Below are 21,093 nucleotides of genomic sequence, written 5' to 3' on the forward strand. Positions count from 1 at the left end.
ATATATATATGTATCAAGGAACCATACACTTTTTATGAGTTACCCCTCAATATATTGCTTGAAAGAACGTAATATAATCAAAGAAAACAAACTAACTTACGGGGTAACTATTGAAATATAAATCCGTTGCTATCCTAACATTATATTTCCATTCTGTCTTTTTATTTCTGAACTTCCCTTCTGCACCACTTCTCTTTCTCTCAAGGCATAGTATCCTCTATAGACTAAAGAAGAGTTACTAAAGTTTATAGCAATGCGACACCACCTGGGAGTGTTCTTACTATTCATCTCTCACGCCCTATTCTTCCTGGGGACATTTCTAATATATTTTCTTATTTCTATTCTATATATATGTATCAACGCTTACATATGCATCAACCCTTACATTCTCAGCTTCATTTCTTTTATTTCATTTCAGCACTTAACAATTCTTTGTGACTGGATTGAAGAGACAAGTATATTTCAATTCTGTTACATGGGCGATAGGAAGTTTTACGTGTCCTGAAAATTCATTCTGGGTGTTCTTCTATTTTTTGTTATGGTCATTCAACGGAGAATGTGTTGGAAAAAGTATGAATGACATGGAAGAGTAAACAATAAAAGATGAATAATGTAACGATTAAGAACTTTGTATGTAATGGAAGAATCTGATCAGTGAAAATTGAACAAATATAATTAATTATGAATAGTTAATGATTGGAGGATGATGTAAATTATTGAACAATGAACAGCGAATAACGAGCACTTTGGAAACTGGGTTATACAGAATATTAAGTCTCGATTCATGTTGACAAATGTAGAAAAGGTATGAATGAGAATTAATATCTTCACAATACAAGAGATGTATTTAACCGGTTTCGATTATATCTTCGCAGAAATAAATGTATTTCTGACGAAGATATATTCGAAACCGGTCAAATACATTCCTTGTATTGTATTTGTGATAAAGATATATTCGAAACCGGTCAAATACATCTCTTGTATTGTATTTGTGATAAAGATATATTCGAAACCGGTCAAATACATCTCTTGTATTGTATTTGTGATGAAGATATATTCGAAACCGGTCAAATACATTTCTTGCATTGTATTTGTGATGAAGATATATTCGAAACCGGTCAGATACATTTCTTGCATTGTATTTGTGATGAAGATATATTCGAAACCGGTCAAATACATTTCTTGCATTGTATTTGTGATGAAGATATATTCGAAACCGGTCAAATACATCTCTTGTATTGTATTTGTGATGAAGATATATTCGAAACCGGTCAGATACATTTCTTGCATTGTATTTGTGATGAAGATATATTCGAAACCGGTCAAATACATCTCTTGTATTGTGAAGATATTCATTCTCACTCATACCTTTTCTACATATATGAAGCCTCATTGCTGAACAACCACAGACAACCCGCTCATCGGAGTCACACTCTGCAAGATCCACGTTGGAGAATGTTGGAGGAATGGGACACACTGCAACCCCACACAAGATGGTCCCGAAGTAGTGGCTGCAAGACAAGCCCCAGATCCTGCTTCAGCATCTGCTTCACTAACCAGTTCGGTATCTGGTTTATCGCCAGCGCTAACTGCTCGGCCTGCTTCAAATCCTGCTCGAGAAGTAATTCGAAACTCACGGCAAATGTTCCTGCAGATGTTAGGCAACTGGTGTACGTGATGTAGCAATAAACGGCTCAATACGTGACGTGATTTGTACTCTTGTTATCTGTTTACCCTACATGGGTGTGTGTCTGTGTCTCCTGCTGTGTCTGTCTGCTCTCCCACACGCGCTATGTATTTGTTCCTTGATAACTGATGGAAAAAGGTCAGCTTCGACTTACTTTTAAGAAAGAAAAATCTACATGAAAATATAAATACTTAACACTCAAATCAACGACAGGTGCTAATGTATGGATGGAATCTGCAGAAGAGAACTTTACAACGACACATGTTAGCAATATTCTTTGACCTCGACAAAGCTTACCATAAAACTTGGAAGCATGGCATACTCTAAAGGCTGTAGACAGTGACTCTTTTTCCTATTGTAAAGAAAAACATCGTTATTAATATGAGGATGAATGCACATTTTGCTGTTCGATATGTTGGGTGGACAACCTGGCACAGATTTAAGCTCTATGTGAACAAGTTCGTGTATAATATAACCCAAAGAAGATTAAACATTCAGAGAAGTTTCCATATTTTTCCTTTTTTCCAAAGATGTGAAGTTCTAAGGTCGATATTAACTTAAGTGGGTGATTCGCGCCAAACAGCTGAAGGCTACATCGATATTTTGCGTTCTTTCTCACCTACCATGTAGTCAAGAGCGTTCAACGCCTCTGCCGCTTTGATCGAATGCTTTTTCACAGCTGAAATATCTAAGTATCTAAGGCCGGTAAAACACAATTCTCAAAATGTTGGACTTTGCTCACAATGAAACTCTTAAAATCTGTACCACTGCAGCCCATATATTGAGAGTGAACTACTTTCATTTCACTATGGCTGCGTGAATTTACTGCACGAGACAATATTTGATTTCTACCCATATGGTTGGGGGATAAAGAATCTATGAGATCTCAGTAAAAAAAATTCCCAAGAGACGAGAAATTCCTGGTTTCCTCCTTGGACCAGTTCTGTCGAGCAGGAATTGTTCGGAACTGGAAAGAAAACCGAAGAGGCCAGCGGGATATTCCCAGAACACACTTCCAATATCTGTGTGTGTGTGCGTGTGTGTGTGTGTGTGTGTGTGTGTGTGTGTGTGTGTGTGTGTGAAAAGGGAGCGGCCACAGCAAGAAATGAAATTAAATCGTGACATTTCGAACTCGTCGAGTTTTTCAACGAATGAACAAATAACCGAATATGCTTGTTTGTGTTGAAATGTACTGTACATAAAATGTATTTGTAGGCCTATGTGTATGTATGTATGTATGCATGTGTATATATATATATATATATATATATATATATATATATATATATATATATATATATATATATATACATATATGTGTATGTGTGTTTGTACTCTCTCTCCTACTTTATTTTTGCATTCTCCCTTCTCTTCTTTGAGGCACCCCTTTCTCTCTCTTTTACACGCAGTTACTCTTAGTTCTTACTCTTTCCTTACATTATATCTCTTCCTTCTTCCTCGCTCATTCCTCTCTGTGTGTTTCCTCTTTCCTCTCCCCTTTCACCCACACTCACTTGCCTCTCTCCATCTTTATAATCTACCCTCTTCTCTCTAGTCCCCCGTATCCTATTCTCTCTTTCCCTTTCTCATTCTCACTCTCTCCCTCTCTCTCCTCTCCCTTACTCTCTCTCCCTGAATTCACGTTAGTCTACTGCACCCGATACCCAGGAAACAGCACAGCTTCCCTGTTGGATATCTTTTATACACTCCAATAAGATTTATTAAAAAGCGTAGCAGACAGTAAGGAAACAAATATATAGGTCGTATATTTCGCGTATGTAGGAGCCGTATATAGCACTTGTAGCATGCAAGGACCATTTCACTCGCAGCCGTACGTACCTATCTTTTCTATCCTCGCAGGCAACTATGTACTCACAGAATTTCCTTTCCTATAGTCCCTCGCACTCCGACGTTGCGCAAAGCCGATAGGGTGGCTGGTGTCAAAATTATCGGTACGAGTGTAAAAGTTATAGTATTTGTCTGCAATTCATTACGAATTTGCATTACACTAAGTACCTGAACTAATGTGCTTTAATTTTATCTTGGGCGAGGTTACAGCGTTTCTTGAAGGGTGTATCACTTTCAGGTAAACAACAACCATCATAACAATGGCGCGATGTATCGATGGAGACAGGGTATAGTTATACTCTTTTAAATACGTGTTTTAGTAATTTTCTCTCAGTACCTGTGTTTTTTGGCGTTTTTTTTCGTACGTGATATGTAAAAGGCTGATTTTTAAAATTAAATAAACCTCGATTCTTTTAAGGGGTTCTTTTCAGTCTTGTGGGTTGGGGAAGTTTTTCCTTTCGTTCCAATAATCTGAAATTTGACTCGGCTCAGCCAGTCAGCTTCGAGCAGCGTCATGTCGCAGTTTACAAAAAGCTGATGATTTTAATTAAGGAGGATAACCGACTCCATGTATTGTTGATTCATCCGTAAATTACTATCTGCATCCGCTCAGATCTCAACAACTGGTCTGCATCTGTAAATCAAGATATATTGACTTCCGTATGTTTATCCATATCCTCAGCATAAGTAAGTAATTATCTTTTTTAATATTTTTATCTAGTATGTATAACACAGTATACTTCGCAATGATCCGCATATATATGTATATATCTACAACCATCTATCTATATATGTATGTATGTATGTATGTATGTATGTATGTATGTATGTATGTATGTATGTATGTATGTATGTATCTATCTATATATATAGGTATGTGTCACGCTATTTTCAACACCTGCTGCTGACCCATCATCACCTCTCTCACATGTTGCCACCAAAGCTGTGCAGACATCCGAAGTACGTTGACTGGACCACAGTTCACCAAGGATGTGAGCTCCAACACACTCCTACATTGCGGAGAGTCCCATGCCATGCTGGTTCATCCACGCAACCACAACCATGCAGGAAACACCACCATCCCGCTGGCCAGTCGCGCCATGGACTCGCTCGCCACCCAGTGCTCCTCCGAATCATCACCTTGTCCGCTGTGTCCTTTCTCAGCCTCTTTTCCCCAAAGCCACGACCAAGACTCGGGTGTTAGGGTTTGTCAGGATTGAAAAAATAGGTAATTAATACCCTTTTTTTGTGGTAAATATTTTTTTCTCGACTCATTAAATTATACAATGAAGTTATCTTTCCTGTATTCTGCATTCAATTGTCTGTTCATAGTATCAATTTGCAGTCTGTGAATCACCTAACTAGACTGACTGCCGCCTAAAAATGATTTTGCCTTCATCGCCGCCGCTCCCATGTATTTTTACCACCACCTGAGACTGCTCTTCCCTCAGCACCGCCCGCAGGCTCGCATTCTGTGACGCCGCCTGATGATGGTTTCCCCAAAACGCCGCCCGTAGCCCCAAAGCCCGAGAATATCGGACTCTGGGAACTCGTCTTCACTCGTATAAAGCTACCCTGTCGGCGATTTGTTGACCCGGTCACAAGGGCGAACAGAATCAGCGCCGAACCGCTAGATTTCAGCGGCAAAAATGGCGTCTTCGGAAGACTCGCACATGTAAACAATGATGACGTCACGGATACTCTCCAGAGAATTCCCCTGTAAAGATGAACACGCTTGGAAAATAGGATATAGAATGCAATATCTAGTTAAGAATAAGAAAAAGAAAAAAAAGATATTTGAAGTATTTATGATTATTATTTGTGCAGTTGAGACTTCATTTCTATTGAATATACATATACACACAAATATATGTGTATGTATACACACACACACACACTCACACACACACACACACACACACACACACACACACACACACACACATATATATATATATATATATATATATATATATATATATATATATATATATATATATACATACACACACACACACACAAATATATATTATATTATAGCATATATATGTGTATATATACATACTATATACATTCATATATATGATATGTATGATATATAATATATACAGTATATATACACACACACACAATATATATATATATATATATATATATATATGTATGTATGTATATATGTATACACCCCCCCCCGTGTGTGTGTGTGTGTGTGTGTGTGTGTATGTATAAATATATTTGTGTGTGTTTTTGTGTGGAATTCATGACGAACAGATTGCAACAGGAACAACGAAGGGAAGGGCAAGAAAACATTGGCATATTCGTGTGTTTTCTTGTCCTTCCCTTCGTTGTTCCTGTTGCAATGTGTGTGTTTGTGTATACACACACACACACATGTGGTTGTAGGTATAGAGATGTATGTGTATATGTCTGGACACGTACACGTAAACACTATATTCGCACATACACAACCTCCCAGCAGCGCATGGAAGCCCTCGACCCTCCACGCCTTCCCGCCACACGACCCCCTTGCATCAAACACCTCCGGCGCTCCTTGTCGTCCAACATGCGGGTTGCTGGTCAGGATAAGATTCATTCCACGTGATAAGGCCACGTCCTGAGTGCCTGGTGACGTGCCACAGCTGCGAGAGAGACAGGTGACGAAGCATTGTGGGAAGGGGTTTCGTTCGTTTTGTATGGGTGGCTAGACGTGGGGGTTTGGGTCTTCCGCTGTCTGGCTTGTGTGGGGGGGCGTATGGTGTAGGGGTGTCACACTCTATAGGATATTATTTCTTTTGCCAACCATTGGATATATATATATATATATATATATTCTTTTTTTGGTATTAACAACTGTCTATGTATGGATATATGTTTGGTATATATATATATATATATATATATATATATATATATTCTTTTTTTTTTGGTATTAACAACTGTCTATGTATGGATATATGTTTGGTGTATTTTTCACATACTATATTATTTTTTTTTCATCTGTCAGTCAGCGGTTAGATATTTTTATAGGTACTGACTAATAAAAAAAAATAATAAAATAAATAAAAGACGTGTGTGTGTGTGTGTCGAACGTTTTCGTATAAATATAAAAAACGTTCTTTCACAATGTCGGTTTGTGTTTGACGTAACAATCTGACCTTTTTACGTCTGGCACCTTTATTTCATCATGATGGCAGCGGCGAGGGCACTTGTACAGTAACATTTCTGCAGGCTGCAAACACCTAGGTTTTCTATGCCAGTTCTGACTTCAATATCATGATATTTTGGTGAATGTTCACTTTTTATCGTTTTTACTACAAATCTATGTAACTACTATATAATGAAATAAATAAATGATACAGATGGAAAGGTTAAATGGAAAGAACCTGAAGAGGTGGCAGTAAGTGAAACTGATCATTATATTCAAATAAAAATATAGCTTGTTCGTGAACTATAGAAAAAATGTTTACTCACTGACATGCAACGTTGCAGTTCGTATTTTATAACGAAGACAGTGTTTAATTAATTGCTATCTTGAATTGATATTTACTTGATTCAATGGTTTATTGAACAAGATTTCCTAATTTGAATATGCCTGCTACTGATCTTTGCAGATATCACCTCATTGTTTCATTCTCATATGAATATCTACAGAATAAATTGCGCATTTTGTCATTCTTTTGTTTCTGCTTCGCGTTTTTATTTCTATTTTGCCTTCTTTTGATTGTTTTCATAAAGTTAAAGTCCAATCATTGTGTATCCTCAAGCGCACACACACACACACATACGCACAAAGACAGACACACACACACACATACGCACAAAGACACACACACACACGTACACACTCACACACACTCAAACCCCGTCTTTAAAAAGTAGCCTCATTTACACATTTCAGGATATAGAAAGACAAAAAAAAAAATGAGCTGAAATAAGTTTATTCACCCCCCTCCCCCAAAGACCCTTAAGACTACAAGTAAAAAGCTCCCAAAATATAGTGAGTATGTCGAATGAGCTTCAAAACATGGCCGCTCATGTTCTTACACTATCAAACAGAGCTCACAAGATCACAATTACAATGTTTTCTTTTGTTTTCGTTTTGTTTTTTTTTGGAATGTCTAGGACGTTGGTGTAATGGTACTCCTCGCGATTACTACGAGTTTAAAGTGCTTGCCGATCGAATGAAAAAGGAAAAAGACGAAAATATTTGGTTTGGTGGGAGATAATGGTCTTCTTATAGAGCTATTTTGGTGAATGCATTTTCTGTTTTTCGGTATAACTCAATTGTTTTTTATTCTTTTTCGTCTTTTTCCTTTTTTTTACTTTGTGACACTTATTATTATTGCTCCATATTGCATATATATGTATATATATTTATATATATATGTGTACATGCGTATGTATATATATATATATATATATATATATATATATATATATATATATATATATATATATATATACATACGTATGTATACATAGAGATATACATATATATATATATGTAATATATATATATATATATATATATATATATATATATATATATATAATACATGTAAACATATATGTATCTATATAAGCTGCATATATATAATGTGTACTGCATACAAAGTATATAATTACATATATATTTCACTTCCTATTTCTCTCACCATTGCCACTAACCTTTACATAATTTTCATGTATCGCTGGCACTTCAAATTAGATTTCTTGTTCACATTTACCTCCCCTTTTTCTCCTTCTTTTCCGTCATCTCTCCCACGCATGCGCCACAGAGAGACACAAGCGAATGGGCTATACTTCTTATCAGCATCTTATCAGTCAGTGACATTCATAACTGTGTTCTTCAAGTGCTCCGTTTTGCTTATCAAAATAATCCTTCTGGACGTGAATTCTTACATCAAAACAACCTACTAAGTTTTTTTTCTTCTAAATCACAATAGTATATATACTTTCCTTTCGGCAGCGCGGACACAGCCAAAACAAACAACACATTCGCACGTCACCGCAGTCAGCTGTTAGCGTCACAGTCAGCTGTTAGAAGATACCAACACACATTTTTGAAATCACAGTCAGGAAGCATACACTTATCTCGTTTGGTATAATGACCGTACTGTCGTCCATGATACCATTCAGCGCTTCTTTACACAAATTATAGGATGTGGTCATCATGTGGCTGCAGCATAGGCGTCATCTCGTAACTGTAGTAGTGGAAGTCACTTTGAGACTAGAACTAAAGCAGGGATTTTCATTTCCTTTCGTTAACAATCTCCCTTTCTCGAGTACCCTTGAGACAAGCACTAAAACAAGGACTTTCGTCTCTTTATCAACACCTTCCCATTTTTCTTCGGTACTCTCTCACGTCCGTTGGAGTTTCTGTGTATTACTAAAATTATTATTATTGCTGTTAGTACTCTGCATCGACACTCAACACTCATTAGCTCACGTTCAAACAGAGAAAAATATACGCTTTTCTTTATCTCTACGCTATTCCCTTACCTAAAGCCAGAGTGGGATATTGCCGTCCAAAGACCAACATTTTACAGTATTGTCTATGTTAATGTTCGACTATGGAAACCAATTCTTCGGCCAGCCAAAGTTATAGTCCAATCAGTGTGTATCCTCAAGCGCACACACATACGCACAAAAACAGAGATACACACACACACACACACATCGACACACACACGATATATATACACATACATACATACATACATACACACACACACACACACACACACATATATATATATATATATATATACATATATATATATATGTATATATACATATATATTTTTATGTGCATAGGTTTATGTATATATATATATATATATATATATATATATATATATATATATATATATATATATATATATATATATATATATATATATCTTTATATATATATGTGTGTATGTTTGTAAATTGTAATACTCACGACAACACAGACATACAAAATCCGTTGCTCCTGTAGGTGCGCTTGACAAAAAACTTCCCTCCCTTTGGGAACAAAGCCCAAGGAACAGCTCTGACCTTCGCTCCGTCTCTTGGACACATATCTATTCTTTACTCATCGATTCTTATCATTTTACTAACACTAACTTGAAAAAAATAGGCACATATGTGAATCGCTCAGCAGTATACAATATACACACAGACACCCAGTCCCTGTCGTCCAGCTGCAGCTCTGAGACACCAGACTACGCCCTGCTATTTGGGGATCAACTAACAACAACAGGAAGAACAATGCTACCATTACTTTGTAAGTAAGTGGTCGTCCTTTGCCCACTTTACACTTTAAGGCCTTTTTTGTGGTAGGATTCAGTGCTCGTGTTCCTTTGTTTGTTTGTTTGTGTGTGTGTGTGTGTGTGTGTGTGTGTGTGTGTGTGTGTGTGTGTGTGTGTGTGTGTGTGTGTGTGTGTGTGTGTGTGTGTGTGTGTGTGTGTGCGTTTGTGTTTGTAGTGTACATACACTTACGTATCACAACGTGTACGCATCTCCAGTAGCGTAGAATTAAGAGAATTAAATCAATGGACAAACAGCCACTTATGTGAAATAATGATGATAAGAATATCCATGATAAGAAACGACAACAAATAAGAAATTATCGAGAGGAACAATGGATTCCTACTAAGTTGAAAACTTTACATAATTACCCATTTTTTCGATACAGTAGATCCACCTAAAAAGGAAATCTAAGACAGATAAGGTTTCGAAAAAATCGTATTTTCTTGTCCTTTCCAACCGCGGCTGTTTCATCCAAGACGGAATCAATGTCAGTTCCAGATTTTCCTAAAGGAAAAGCCAAGGACAAGGCTAATATTTGGACGAGGAATCGAGATGTGAGTTATGAGAAAAATAGTGATTTTTCTTATACCAGTAATCGCTATGCTATCAAAGCGATTATGCTATAATATCTCAGATAAATATTGGGTGATTGTGGAATGAGCTCGGGCTGATAACTATGTTAAAGCTATTGTAACCAAACCTATCAACATATATATATATATACTTGTTCTTTTTCACCTGAAATTATCGCAGACATAGAGAAATGAGTGTCCAAACTCGAGCCTCCGACAAGGCCTCATCTTTCTGCAGCCACGACGATCGCGGTGAAGGGCAGGAAGGGCGGCCTAAATGGCGCTCGACGTGTGCGAGTCGAGGGACCTCTGGATCTCGGCGAAGGTCCTGCCCCTGGTCTCGGGCAAGCACGTGACCACGAAGAGCGCGCCCATGAGCGAGCAGCCGGAGTACACGATGAACACGCCGCCGATGGTCATGAGCTCCACCATGAAGGGGAACGTGAGGCCCACCAGGAACAGGAACAGGCTGAACGACGTGTTGATGATCCCCGCGCCGACGTTGCGCACCTGCGACGGGAGGAGCTCCGCCACCAGCGTCCACGAGGTGGTGCCGACGCCAGACCCGAAGGCGAGGGTGAACACCAGCAGGCAGGCGAGCGGGATCCAGCCCATGGACTCCGGCAGGGGCTCCTCCTTCAGGGACCAGAACCACAGGAAGGCCCCCAGCGTCGCCAGGGCAAAGGACGCCAGCGTCATGCAGGACGACAGCAGGAGGCGTCGCGGGAGGCGCTCGATCAGGAGCCACGACATAAAGCAGGGGAGGAAGCGCGCCGCGCCCATGACCACGGTGCACAGGTAGGGGTCGAGCGACGAGCCGGCCATCTTGAAGATCTGGACGGTGTAGGCCATGGCGGCGTACTGCCCCGTCAGCTCCTTGAACAGCAGCACGAGGACGGACAGGATCAGGGGCTTCAGGTAGGTCGGCTTCTTGAGGAGCAGAAGCTGCTCGGACGCGGTGGGCTTCTGTATTCTCTCCGTGAGCACCGAAGACTTAATTTGCTCCAGCTCCGTCGTGATGTCGGCGTACGGGCCCCTGAGGCAGGCCAGGGAGGCGGCCGTCTCCTCGTCGCGGTCCTGCCTGGCCAGCCACAGGGGGGCTTCGCGGAGGAAGTAGAAGCACACGGCCTGCGGGACGAGCGACGCGGCGATCATGTAGGCCAGGGGCGAGGGCTGGAGGACGAGGCCGGCCAGGTACGTGATGAACACGCCCAGCATGACCATGGCCTCCGACACGCACATGGTCATGCCCCTCCAGCGCGGGACGCTCACCTCCGCCGGGTACACCGTGATCACCACCATGTACACGGCGGCTGGAACGGACGAGCCAAAAGCGTTACCATCGGGAAGAATTCAGAGGTGGCAGAGTTTAATGAAATAATATCTCACCTCTAGGTCCCTCCCTTATATTTTGTCAAGTATCTCTAAATCATAAAAAGCAGAGAGCAGTGTAATTCAAAGTTCTTGATTCTTTACAGACCAAATCATCTTTGGTCACCACAAAACGGACACAATGCATCTTCTTGCAATGGTGTAGCTTCCTATTAAGGTATCCCCACCAACAGGATTCCTACGACTCACCGACGGCACCCTGGATGATCCTGGCAACCAGCAGGACCCAAAAGTGATGGACGACGGCGACCATGATCCAGGAGAGGGCGAGGAAGGGGAGGGAAACGAGCAGGATCCTCCTCGTTCCCAGACTCTCCACCAGGACTCCGGACCCGACGCAGGCCAGCATACTCACGACCATCGGTGCCGACGCTGGAGTGGAAATGAAGGAAATAAAGAGAGGATTAAAGTGCTGGAATGGATATAAAGTATATAGGCAAGTAAGAGATGTTGGCATATTGAAACATTCTCGTCTGTATCTACCAGCCTATCTATCGGACTGTTTGTCCCATCCCCCTCTTCTCTCTCTCTCTCGCTCTCTTTCCCTCTCGCTCTCTCTCCTTCCCTCTTCTCTCTCTCTCTCCTTCCCTCTTCTCTCTCTCTCTCCTTCCCTCTTCTCTCTCTCTCCTTCCCTCTTCTCTCTCTCTCCTTCCCTCTTATCTCTCTTTCATTCCCTCTTCTCTCTCTCTCTCCTTCCCTCTTCTCTCTCTCTCCTTCCCTCTTCTCTCTCTCCTTCCCTCTTCTCTCTCTTTCCTTCCCTCTTCTCTCTCTTTCCTTCCCTCTTCTCTCTCTCTCTTTCCTTCCCTCTTCTCTCTCTTCTTCCCTCCTCTCTCTCTCTCTCCTTCTGATACCCCTATCCCCCTTTCCCTCAATTAGTCCATAGTTAAACCACAGAGAATACTTACCGAACCACGTGGCCTGCACAGTGGGTAGAGGCGTACCCATTTCCTCCCAGCGGGGCAGAGCCACAGCAGGGTATGCGTGGATCATGCCCACTGATACCCCAGCCAGGCACGCCACTATTGCCATTGTTACCTATATAAAGAGTGAGTTGTTATGAGTTGCTCGAGTGAATCCTATCGGTTACTTTGATTGCTATATACCAACAAGCTTTACGGTTTTTTATTCATTATATTTTTTTATATGACTTGGGTTTAAAGCAATACGTGTAATGCTATTGTGGTCATGAGTTATTTTGGGGGGAAAATGCAATACATAGCCCCTGTTTTGGTGCATACTAGGATCAAAATGCTCAGTCATGCGAATCTCCTGCAGTACTTAAGTATGATCCACTTACCCTCAGTGTAAAGTCCACCTTTCTAAATCTATTCCTTATGGCAGTGCAGAAATTGAGATGCCTAAAGCTACTATGAGTGATCGAAAATAGTGGATAAGGGAATGAATAAAATGAATGAAACGAATCTATGAAAAAGGCAGACTACTTGAAGTATCAAGTAAATTAGAATATATGAAAAATACACATTTTTTCTACTAATTTCCGTTTAATCTGTTCTGTTCCTGTAGTTATTTCAAAGCAATGATAATGATAATGCCACCTGGTTCAGATTGGCGTGTTAACAATAGAGCTTTTCGTTTATATAGCTTCTTTCAATGCCTCGTTTTCAAGTATTGCTCAATATCAGATCTATTTGTAAAAGCACTACTGTGAATGAACAACCATTAGGTTTTATTCCATGAATATCTAACGAAAACACGAAAGATACTGAAAAATGCCTTTAATGCACATGGCAAACCGGATTCATAAACAGTTTAATTTAATTGTTTTAAATACTTCTTTTCAGAGAGCATGACAAAGTTACGATCACAATGCTGCAGGGAACATAGTCCATGATCATCTTTGTTTTCATATTTTACAATGTTATGGAATAGGGAAGATCCGCCAAAGCGAATAAAAACAAACGAACAGATAAGTACGTGATGAGAGAGAAATAGATGAATGCGCAACGGAATACCAACCAGATAAAAAGGGGAGAAACGACCGTAACCCTCAGCCCCCAAATGTAAACAACCACTCACCTCCAAACGAGCCAACAGCTGGTGGCTCCTCCGTCCTGCCTATTCATCATCATCATCATCATCATCATTCACATGCATTCTCTCATGGCTGGTGAGATTCAAAGGTGACTTAGCGTGTTCCGTCTCTGGCGAGGGGCAGAGGGCTTCAAGACCGCCTCTGTTCGCCGTCTACGGGAGGTGAGAGTGAGTGGCAAAGGTACACGAAGAGTGGGGGTTACCTGTCGTATATAAGGGCCGAGGTAAGGACTGTAGCAGCATCCTGATTGGTGGTCGGCGTAAGGTGCTTGAGTCGGAGAGCAGGCGCTTTCACTTGTGTCTCCGAGGTCGCCCTGGAAGGAAGTCGTGAAGTGAGGATTATTGGTGTAATTTTCCCGCTGTAACTGGTGTTTTTTTAAGATCTTGATGTATCTTAATGAAGGACGTTCGTGGAAGAGAATGGATAGGCTGGGATAGTTAAAAGGTGACGGGGATTTTACTTTGTTTGGCTTTCTTAACAATTTTCCTCTGCTTGATAGGATATCATGATGGCAATTAATAATTCGTGTGTAATCGTATACCTTTTGGGTGTTGGATCAGTGGGAAGGATTTACCTCTAATGCCACTTTGAAGTAATTACCGACGCATATCTTTCCATATTGCAAAGCTTTGATATCTGTTATTAGCTGATGGAGTTCAGTTTACTATTATCGTCAGTTGGCACATAGTCTTTTTTATCGGGGAATTAAACACGTGATGCGTTAACGAAATAATTAGAAACGTTTATATACTTTCTGGGTGTTGATATAGTTCAAAATCAGCCCTTTTTAGCCTGTTTTTAGTTTTTCCTCGCCTTATAAGTAAACTAAAGGGGTTTATCGCAAAGTCAGAATCAAAGGTATTCCCACGTGACTGAAACATAAAATGAATCGATTTTCGAGACAGAGAGTGAAACACGCTTCGAAAAGGTCTCGAAGAGCGAAAGTTGAGTGCACACCCCAGGTCGCTCAGTCGACACGTGACCGCCCTCAGTTCAGACACGCAGCCCCTACACCACGTGGCCGCTCGCCTGGACACTGTCCCTCGCCCGCCGCCCTCCCAGAGCCCGCCATGCCCTCCGACGACGCCCTAACGACCTCATCCTGCCAGGTGAGTTACCCACGCCGTCACCAACCAGGAAGACACCTGTCCTCCTGCCCCGCCGGCGCCCTCCCGCGTCCGTCCGCCACATCCTCTCCCAGTCGCTCCTCCTTGCCACCCTCCCTCCTTCTGCGTCCGCCCCGCCGCTCGCGTATCCTCTGCCGCCCCTTGTGTCCATAGAGCTCGTTAGGTGTCCTTGGCCGCTGGGATGGACGCTGCTGATTGAGGCTTCGTCATGCCACTGGCTTGGGGGAGGCCTGGCCGCTTCCTTTAAGGCTGGGGGCGTTAGTGCATGGCATGACGCGTCTTTAAATGTCATAAAAAAAAAAAATGCATTTGTGATTGATAAGGAAACCGTATAATTCATAACAAAAACGCATTGATGATGTATAACGCAAACGCATTTATGATTTATAACATAATGAATTTATGATTTATAACAAAAACGCATTAATGATTGACAAGATAAAAACGTATTTGTGATCTATAACAAAAAATGCATTTACGATTTATAAGAAAACCGCCTTCGAAATCCACGCCCGAGAACACCCATTTGAGGAAGTCGCATTCCATACCATGTCTCCCCCAATGTCATGATTCGAAGACGCGAAACATCCCGAATCACACCCGGAAAAATACCCCGTGCCCATCAAACTCAACAAAAGCCCCGTGTCCATCAAACCCGAAAAAACCCGTGCCCATCACACCCGACAAAAGCCCCGTGCCCACCAAACCCGACAAAAGCCCCGTGCCCACCAAACCCGAAAAAATACCCCGTGCCCATCAAACCCGACAAAAGCCCCGTGTCCACCAAACCCGACAAAAGCCCCATGTCCATCTAACCCGAAAAACCCGTGTCCATCAAACCCGACAAAAGCCCCGCACCCACCAAAGCCCCCAGTGACAACAGGAGGGGCTAACGGATTGTCGTATAACCTCAAATAGCGATATCCTCCGAGTGTGAGAAGCCGCGCCCTTCCTTATCACCGGCTGTTGTCCGACTGAAGAGCTGTGGTTAGCGACTAGCCTGTTAACCCCTTTTGGAAGAGCCGAACACACGCACGTGCACGAGTATGTATGTATGCACGTATGCGAGTACACACGGGCATGCACTCGCGTCTGCACATACATACAGTGTGTTTATATTTTTGTTATTTATCAATATATAGTATTTATATGCAGAGTGTGGTTAAGGATATGTATTGAAACGAAGTAAATAAGTGAATAATTCATAAACATATATACATACAGTGTGTTTATACTTTTGTTATCTATCAATATATAGTATTTATATGCTGTGTGTGGCTAAGGGTATGTAAGTAAATAAATAGTTCATAAACAAATATTAAGGTTGCTCCTACCATTTGGTTTTACTGATATTTTTCTCTTGTAATTCAAGTGCCGAGACAGATGCAAATTACAAGAATAGCATCCTCATATATGCATTTGGGTGGCACTGTTTTCTTTAGCTTCTGCCTTTCAGAATAATGAAACTCTCTCTCTCTCTCTCTCTCTCTCTCTCTCTCTCTCTCTCTCTCTCTCTCTCTCTCTTTATTTATTTATTTATTTCTCTCTCTCTCTCTCTCTCTTTCTTTATTTCTCTCTCTTTTACTTTCTTTCTCTCTTTTTCTTTCTTTCTCTCTCTCTCTCTCTCTCTTTCTTTCTTTCCTTTCTCTCTCTCTCTCTCTCTCTCTCTCTCTCTCTCTCTCTCTCTCTCTCTCTTTCTCTTTCTCTTTCTCTTTCTCATTCTCATTCTCATTCTCATTCTCATTCTCATTCTCATTCTCATTCTCATTCTCATTCTCATTCTCATTCTCATTCTCATTCTCATTCTCATTCTCATTCTCATTCTCATTCTCATTCTCATTCTCATTCTCATTCTCATTCTCATTCTCATTCTCATTCTCATTCTCATTCTCATTCTCATTCTCATTCTCATTCTCATTCTCATTCTCATTCTCATTCTCATTCTCATTCTCTCTGCTTCTCACTTTTTTAAGTGAATATTACTCACAAATTTATTCTTTGAAAATTACATAATGCTAAAAGAACATATCACCGCAATGAATAGTCGAAAACGAAAACTTTTTTACGTAAAAGTAAACCTTGTTGACATAAATCACTTAATTGGCGTTAACCACTTGAAGACCGAACTATGCACTTAGTAATAAAGGAAACGTTATAAATACCCGAGTAAAATACAGTGCGAGCAAACCGAGAATAGAACGAAGGGGAAAAAAAGCTAATTTAAGAAAGCAAATAGGAAAAAAAAAACGAGGTTTGAGACTGACGCTCCGAAGTGAGGTATTTAAAGGGAAGGAACCCTCCGTGCGGTCAAGTTAGACTCATTTTCTTTTCGTTCGTCGTCATTAGTTTCTTGGCGAGCGAAACGAACTATTTGTGGGCGGCGGGCGGTTTCCAACAGGGAGTTGTCTTTGGCTCTTCCGTTTTTGGTTTGTGAAGGAAATTAAAGATGTCGAGTAGATGGGAAAAAAATTCTATATATACATACGCACACACACACATACATACATACATGCATACATACATACATACATACATACATACATACATACATACATACATACATACATACATACATACATACATACATACATACATACATACATACATACATGCATACATACATACATACATACATGCACGCACGCACGCACGCGCACACACACATACACATACATATACACATACATATACACATATATCTATAGCTATCAATTTATCTCTATATATATGTATACATTTATAATATAAATCTATACATATACATATGTGTGTGTGTGCGTGTGCATGGGGATATGATAAAACATATGAAAACAAATATGTAAATGTATATAGGGATTTATATATATATATATATATATATATATATATATATATATATCGAGACATCTATATCTTTATCTACCTTTCTTTTCTTTCTATTTATATATCTACACACACACACACACACACACACGCTAGCTGTCCCCCTTTCTCTTTCGCAGGAAGATAAAGACACACACACACACACACACACACACACACACACACACACACACACACACACACACACGTACACCCCCCCCTCCCGTACCTTCGCCGACGTGCGAATGCTTCGCGCTAGCATCTCCAACATGGGATACTCCTCCTCTTCCTTCCCAGCTTCCTTCTCCTCCTCCTCCTTCTTCTTCTTGGGTTCCTTAGACGCGCCCTCCTTCCCGAGACACGGGTCTGTCTCCACGCCCTTCCTGTTCTCCTCCTGCCCCTCCTCCGGGATTTCGACGCCTGGTCTCATGGCGACGCTTGTGGTCTGGTGTTCGTCAGGTAGCGGCGCCATCTTCGGTTTGGTTGCCTGCTGATAGACATGTTGTTTGGTGTAAGTTGATAGTAGTTATCTGTATAATGATGTTAGAATTTATACGAAATCGTGATACAAGTAAAGGAATTGCAAAGTTGAAGCGAAGAGCAAGATGTTGTTAAAGTTAACGGATACGTTTAGGGACAACTTAAACCGAAGTCTAGGCTCCATCATCGCATTCGCATGGTTTGTGTTTATGTTGTGGGTGTACAGTGAGAATTATGATGATGGTAATGTTGTGAATAGAGAGGATTATTGATGGTGGTGATAATGACGTCAGATTCGATGTGGTTAGCTGGGATTCCAGGACATGGTAATTGTGATAAAAGTTTATGGTAGTTCATATATCGTTTACAATCATGACATTCATATAGAACAGAAAAAATGGCCGATGATAACGACGGCAATGATAAAAAATGATAATGACAATGCAGAGATTATTTGAAATTTGAAGGAGGAACCAATAAAGGAACAGAACCATCCAGATACTCAAAACCAAAGCAAGAAATACAGAAAAGACGTAGTAGGAACACAGATAGGACGGGTACGGCAGACTGCTAAGACATTTTTAGCTTCTCGCAAAAGGTCAGATCTATAAGACATCAGCTGTGTGCGTCTGAAAGGAGTCTGTCGATCGCACGTCTCTACTGAGCGTGTCTACACATATATACACGTCTCTCCAGTTTCAGAAGACGTATTCCGATAAAGGAATGGAATCTGGGATGATAATTGCTTGTATGTCTGTGTGTTTGGCATATGTGTACATGTATATACACGCACCCTCGTACTCACACACACGCACCTATATATATATATATATATATATATATATATATATATATATATATATATATATATATATACATATATATATATACATACATATATATATACATATATGTGTAAATATATATATATATATATATATATATATACATATATATACATATATGTGTAATATATATATATATATATATACATATATATATACATATATATATACATATATATATATATATATACATATATGTGTAATATATATATATATATATATACATATATATATACATATATATATATACATATATATATATATATATATATATATATATATATACATATATGTGTAATATATATTATATATATGTGTATATGTGTGTGTGTGTGTGTGTGTGTGCGAATATGTATGTGCATATATATTTATCTATTTACTTATTTATGTGTGTATGGGTGTGTAATTGATATAGTTATAAATATGTGTACGCCTTCCCATGCACATGTACAGAGCGTGTAGGTTTATGGCAACTCGCCGAAACAAAAGCCAAGATAAATTCGTGGCTTTTCAAAAAAAAAAAAAAAAAAAAAAAAAAAAAGTGAAATGAACCGTAGTACTAATAGAGTGAGAAGATTTATATACTCGTTCCCTACCTCTGTTGCTTTGGCAATGATAAATAATAATAATGATAATGATAATAAACATGACGATGATGTTATTGATAATAATGATGATAATAAATGTAATGATGATAATAATAATAATATAATAATGATAATATTGATAATGATGATCATAAATATAATGATAATAATGATGATAATAGATATAATGATAATAATGATGATAATAAATATAATGATAAATAATAAATAAATAAATATAATAATGTTAATAATGATAATATTATTGATAATGATGATAATAGATATAAGGATAATATTATTGATAATATCGATAACAGCAATGATGATACTGACAATGATAATATTAATGATACTTGTAATAGTACTTATAATAGGTTACAACAAGGACGACAATGCTTATAAGTTAATGGTAGCAGTAGTAGCAGCTGTAGAAGTAATAGTAGTAGTAGTCGAAGAAACAATAGTAGTAGTAGTCTTAGTAGTATTGATAGTAATAGTAGTACAGGTAGCAGTTGTAGCAAGAACAGTAGTAGTAGTCGAAGAAACAATAGCAGTAGTAGTCATAGTAGTATTGATAATAATATTAGCACAGGTAGCAATTGTAGCAAGAACAGTAGTAGTAGTCGAAGAAACAATAGTAGTAGCAGTCATAGTAGTAGTATTGATAGTAATAGTAGTACAGGTAGCAGTAGTAGCAAGAACAGTAGTAGTAACTATAGTAGTAATAAAACATCGTAATATAGTAGTACAGGTAGCAGTAGTAGCAAGAACAGTAGTAGTAGCTAAATTAGTAATAAAAAATCATAATAAAATTCATTCAAACTTTAGGCGCCATCGAACGGGTCACGTGACACTGAACTCGCTCTAGGAAACGCAGAACTTATACGTCGAGCGGTTTCCGAATAAAAGACGCAGAGTTAAGATCTCTTACGAGCAGACGGCCACGGCAGACGCTTCCTCCTCCTGGCATACTTGGCACTGTGCCCCCTCCACGCCCAACCCCCCCTCCCACCTCCCCCCCGTCCAAAAAAAGAAAAGAAAAAAGAAAAAAAGTCACACCTACACCGAGCTTGGTAACAAAAATGTGTTTTAAGCCGCGTCGTGATCTTGGCGGCCGTCCAGACGAGCGTGAAGAAATCCCCCCGAGGATGAGAGACCGACTAAATCTTGGGTCTAAACACGGCGCCGCTTCCACCCACGTGACTTGCCAGCGGGTTGTCACGTGTTCCCGGGTCACGTGACTGCATGAACGGCCGCGGGTACTCACACCTCCGTTCGTCCCTTCCATCCGGTAGAGGGCGCTTTCGAGGGGGCGGGGCTTTCGAGGGGGCGGGGCTCTCGTACCGGCAGGAGCGAAGGCA

At 39.9% G+C, this 21,093-nt stretch overlaps 1 protein-coding gene across 3 annotated transcripts in view; it reads right to left on the reverse strand.

The window, feature by feature from the left end:
• Positions 1 to 9,897: 9,897 nt before the first annotated feature.
• LOC113823234 (facilitated trehalose transporter Tret1) overlaps positions 9,898 to 21,093 on the reverse strand; it is a 16,635-nt gene continuing 5,439 nt past the window's right edge. The window contains exons 2-6 of one of the 3 annotated variants that reach the window (XM_027375849.2): positions 18,047 to 18,304; positions 14,052 to 14,162; positions 12,702 to 12,831; positions 11,986 to 12,168; positions 9,898 to 11,717 (exon numbers count right to left, since the gene is read on the reverse strand). In XM_027375849.2, coding sequence (XP_027231650.2) covers positions 10,678 to 11,717; positions 11,986 to 12,168; positions 12,702 to 12,831; positions 14,052 to 14,162; positions 18,047 to 18,289 — 1,707 coding nt within the window. In that variant the 5' untranslated portion in view covers positions 18,290 to 18,304 and the 3' untranslated portion in view covers positions 9,898 to 10,677. Of the gene's footprint in view, positions 11,718 to 11,985; positions 12,169 to 12,701; positions 12,832 to 13,833; positions 13,977 to 14,051; positions 14,163 to 18,046; positions 18,308 to 21,093 lie in introns of those variants that run through there. The other 2 variants (XM_070142824.1, XM_027375850.2) reach the window with 2 other exon arrangements.

The sequence above is a fragment of the Penaeus vannamei genome, chromosome 30 (assembly GCF_042767895.1).
Source record: "Penaeus vannamei isolate JL-2024 chromosome 30, ASM4276789v1, whole genome shotgun sequence".
Taxonomy (NCBI): domain Eukaryota; kingdom Metazoa; phylum Arthropoda; class Malacostraca; order Decapoda; family Penaeidae; genus Penaeus; species Penaeus vannamei.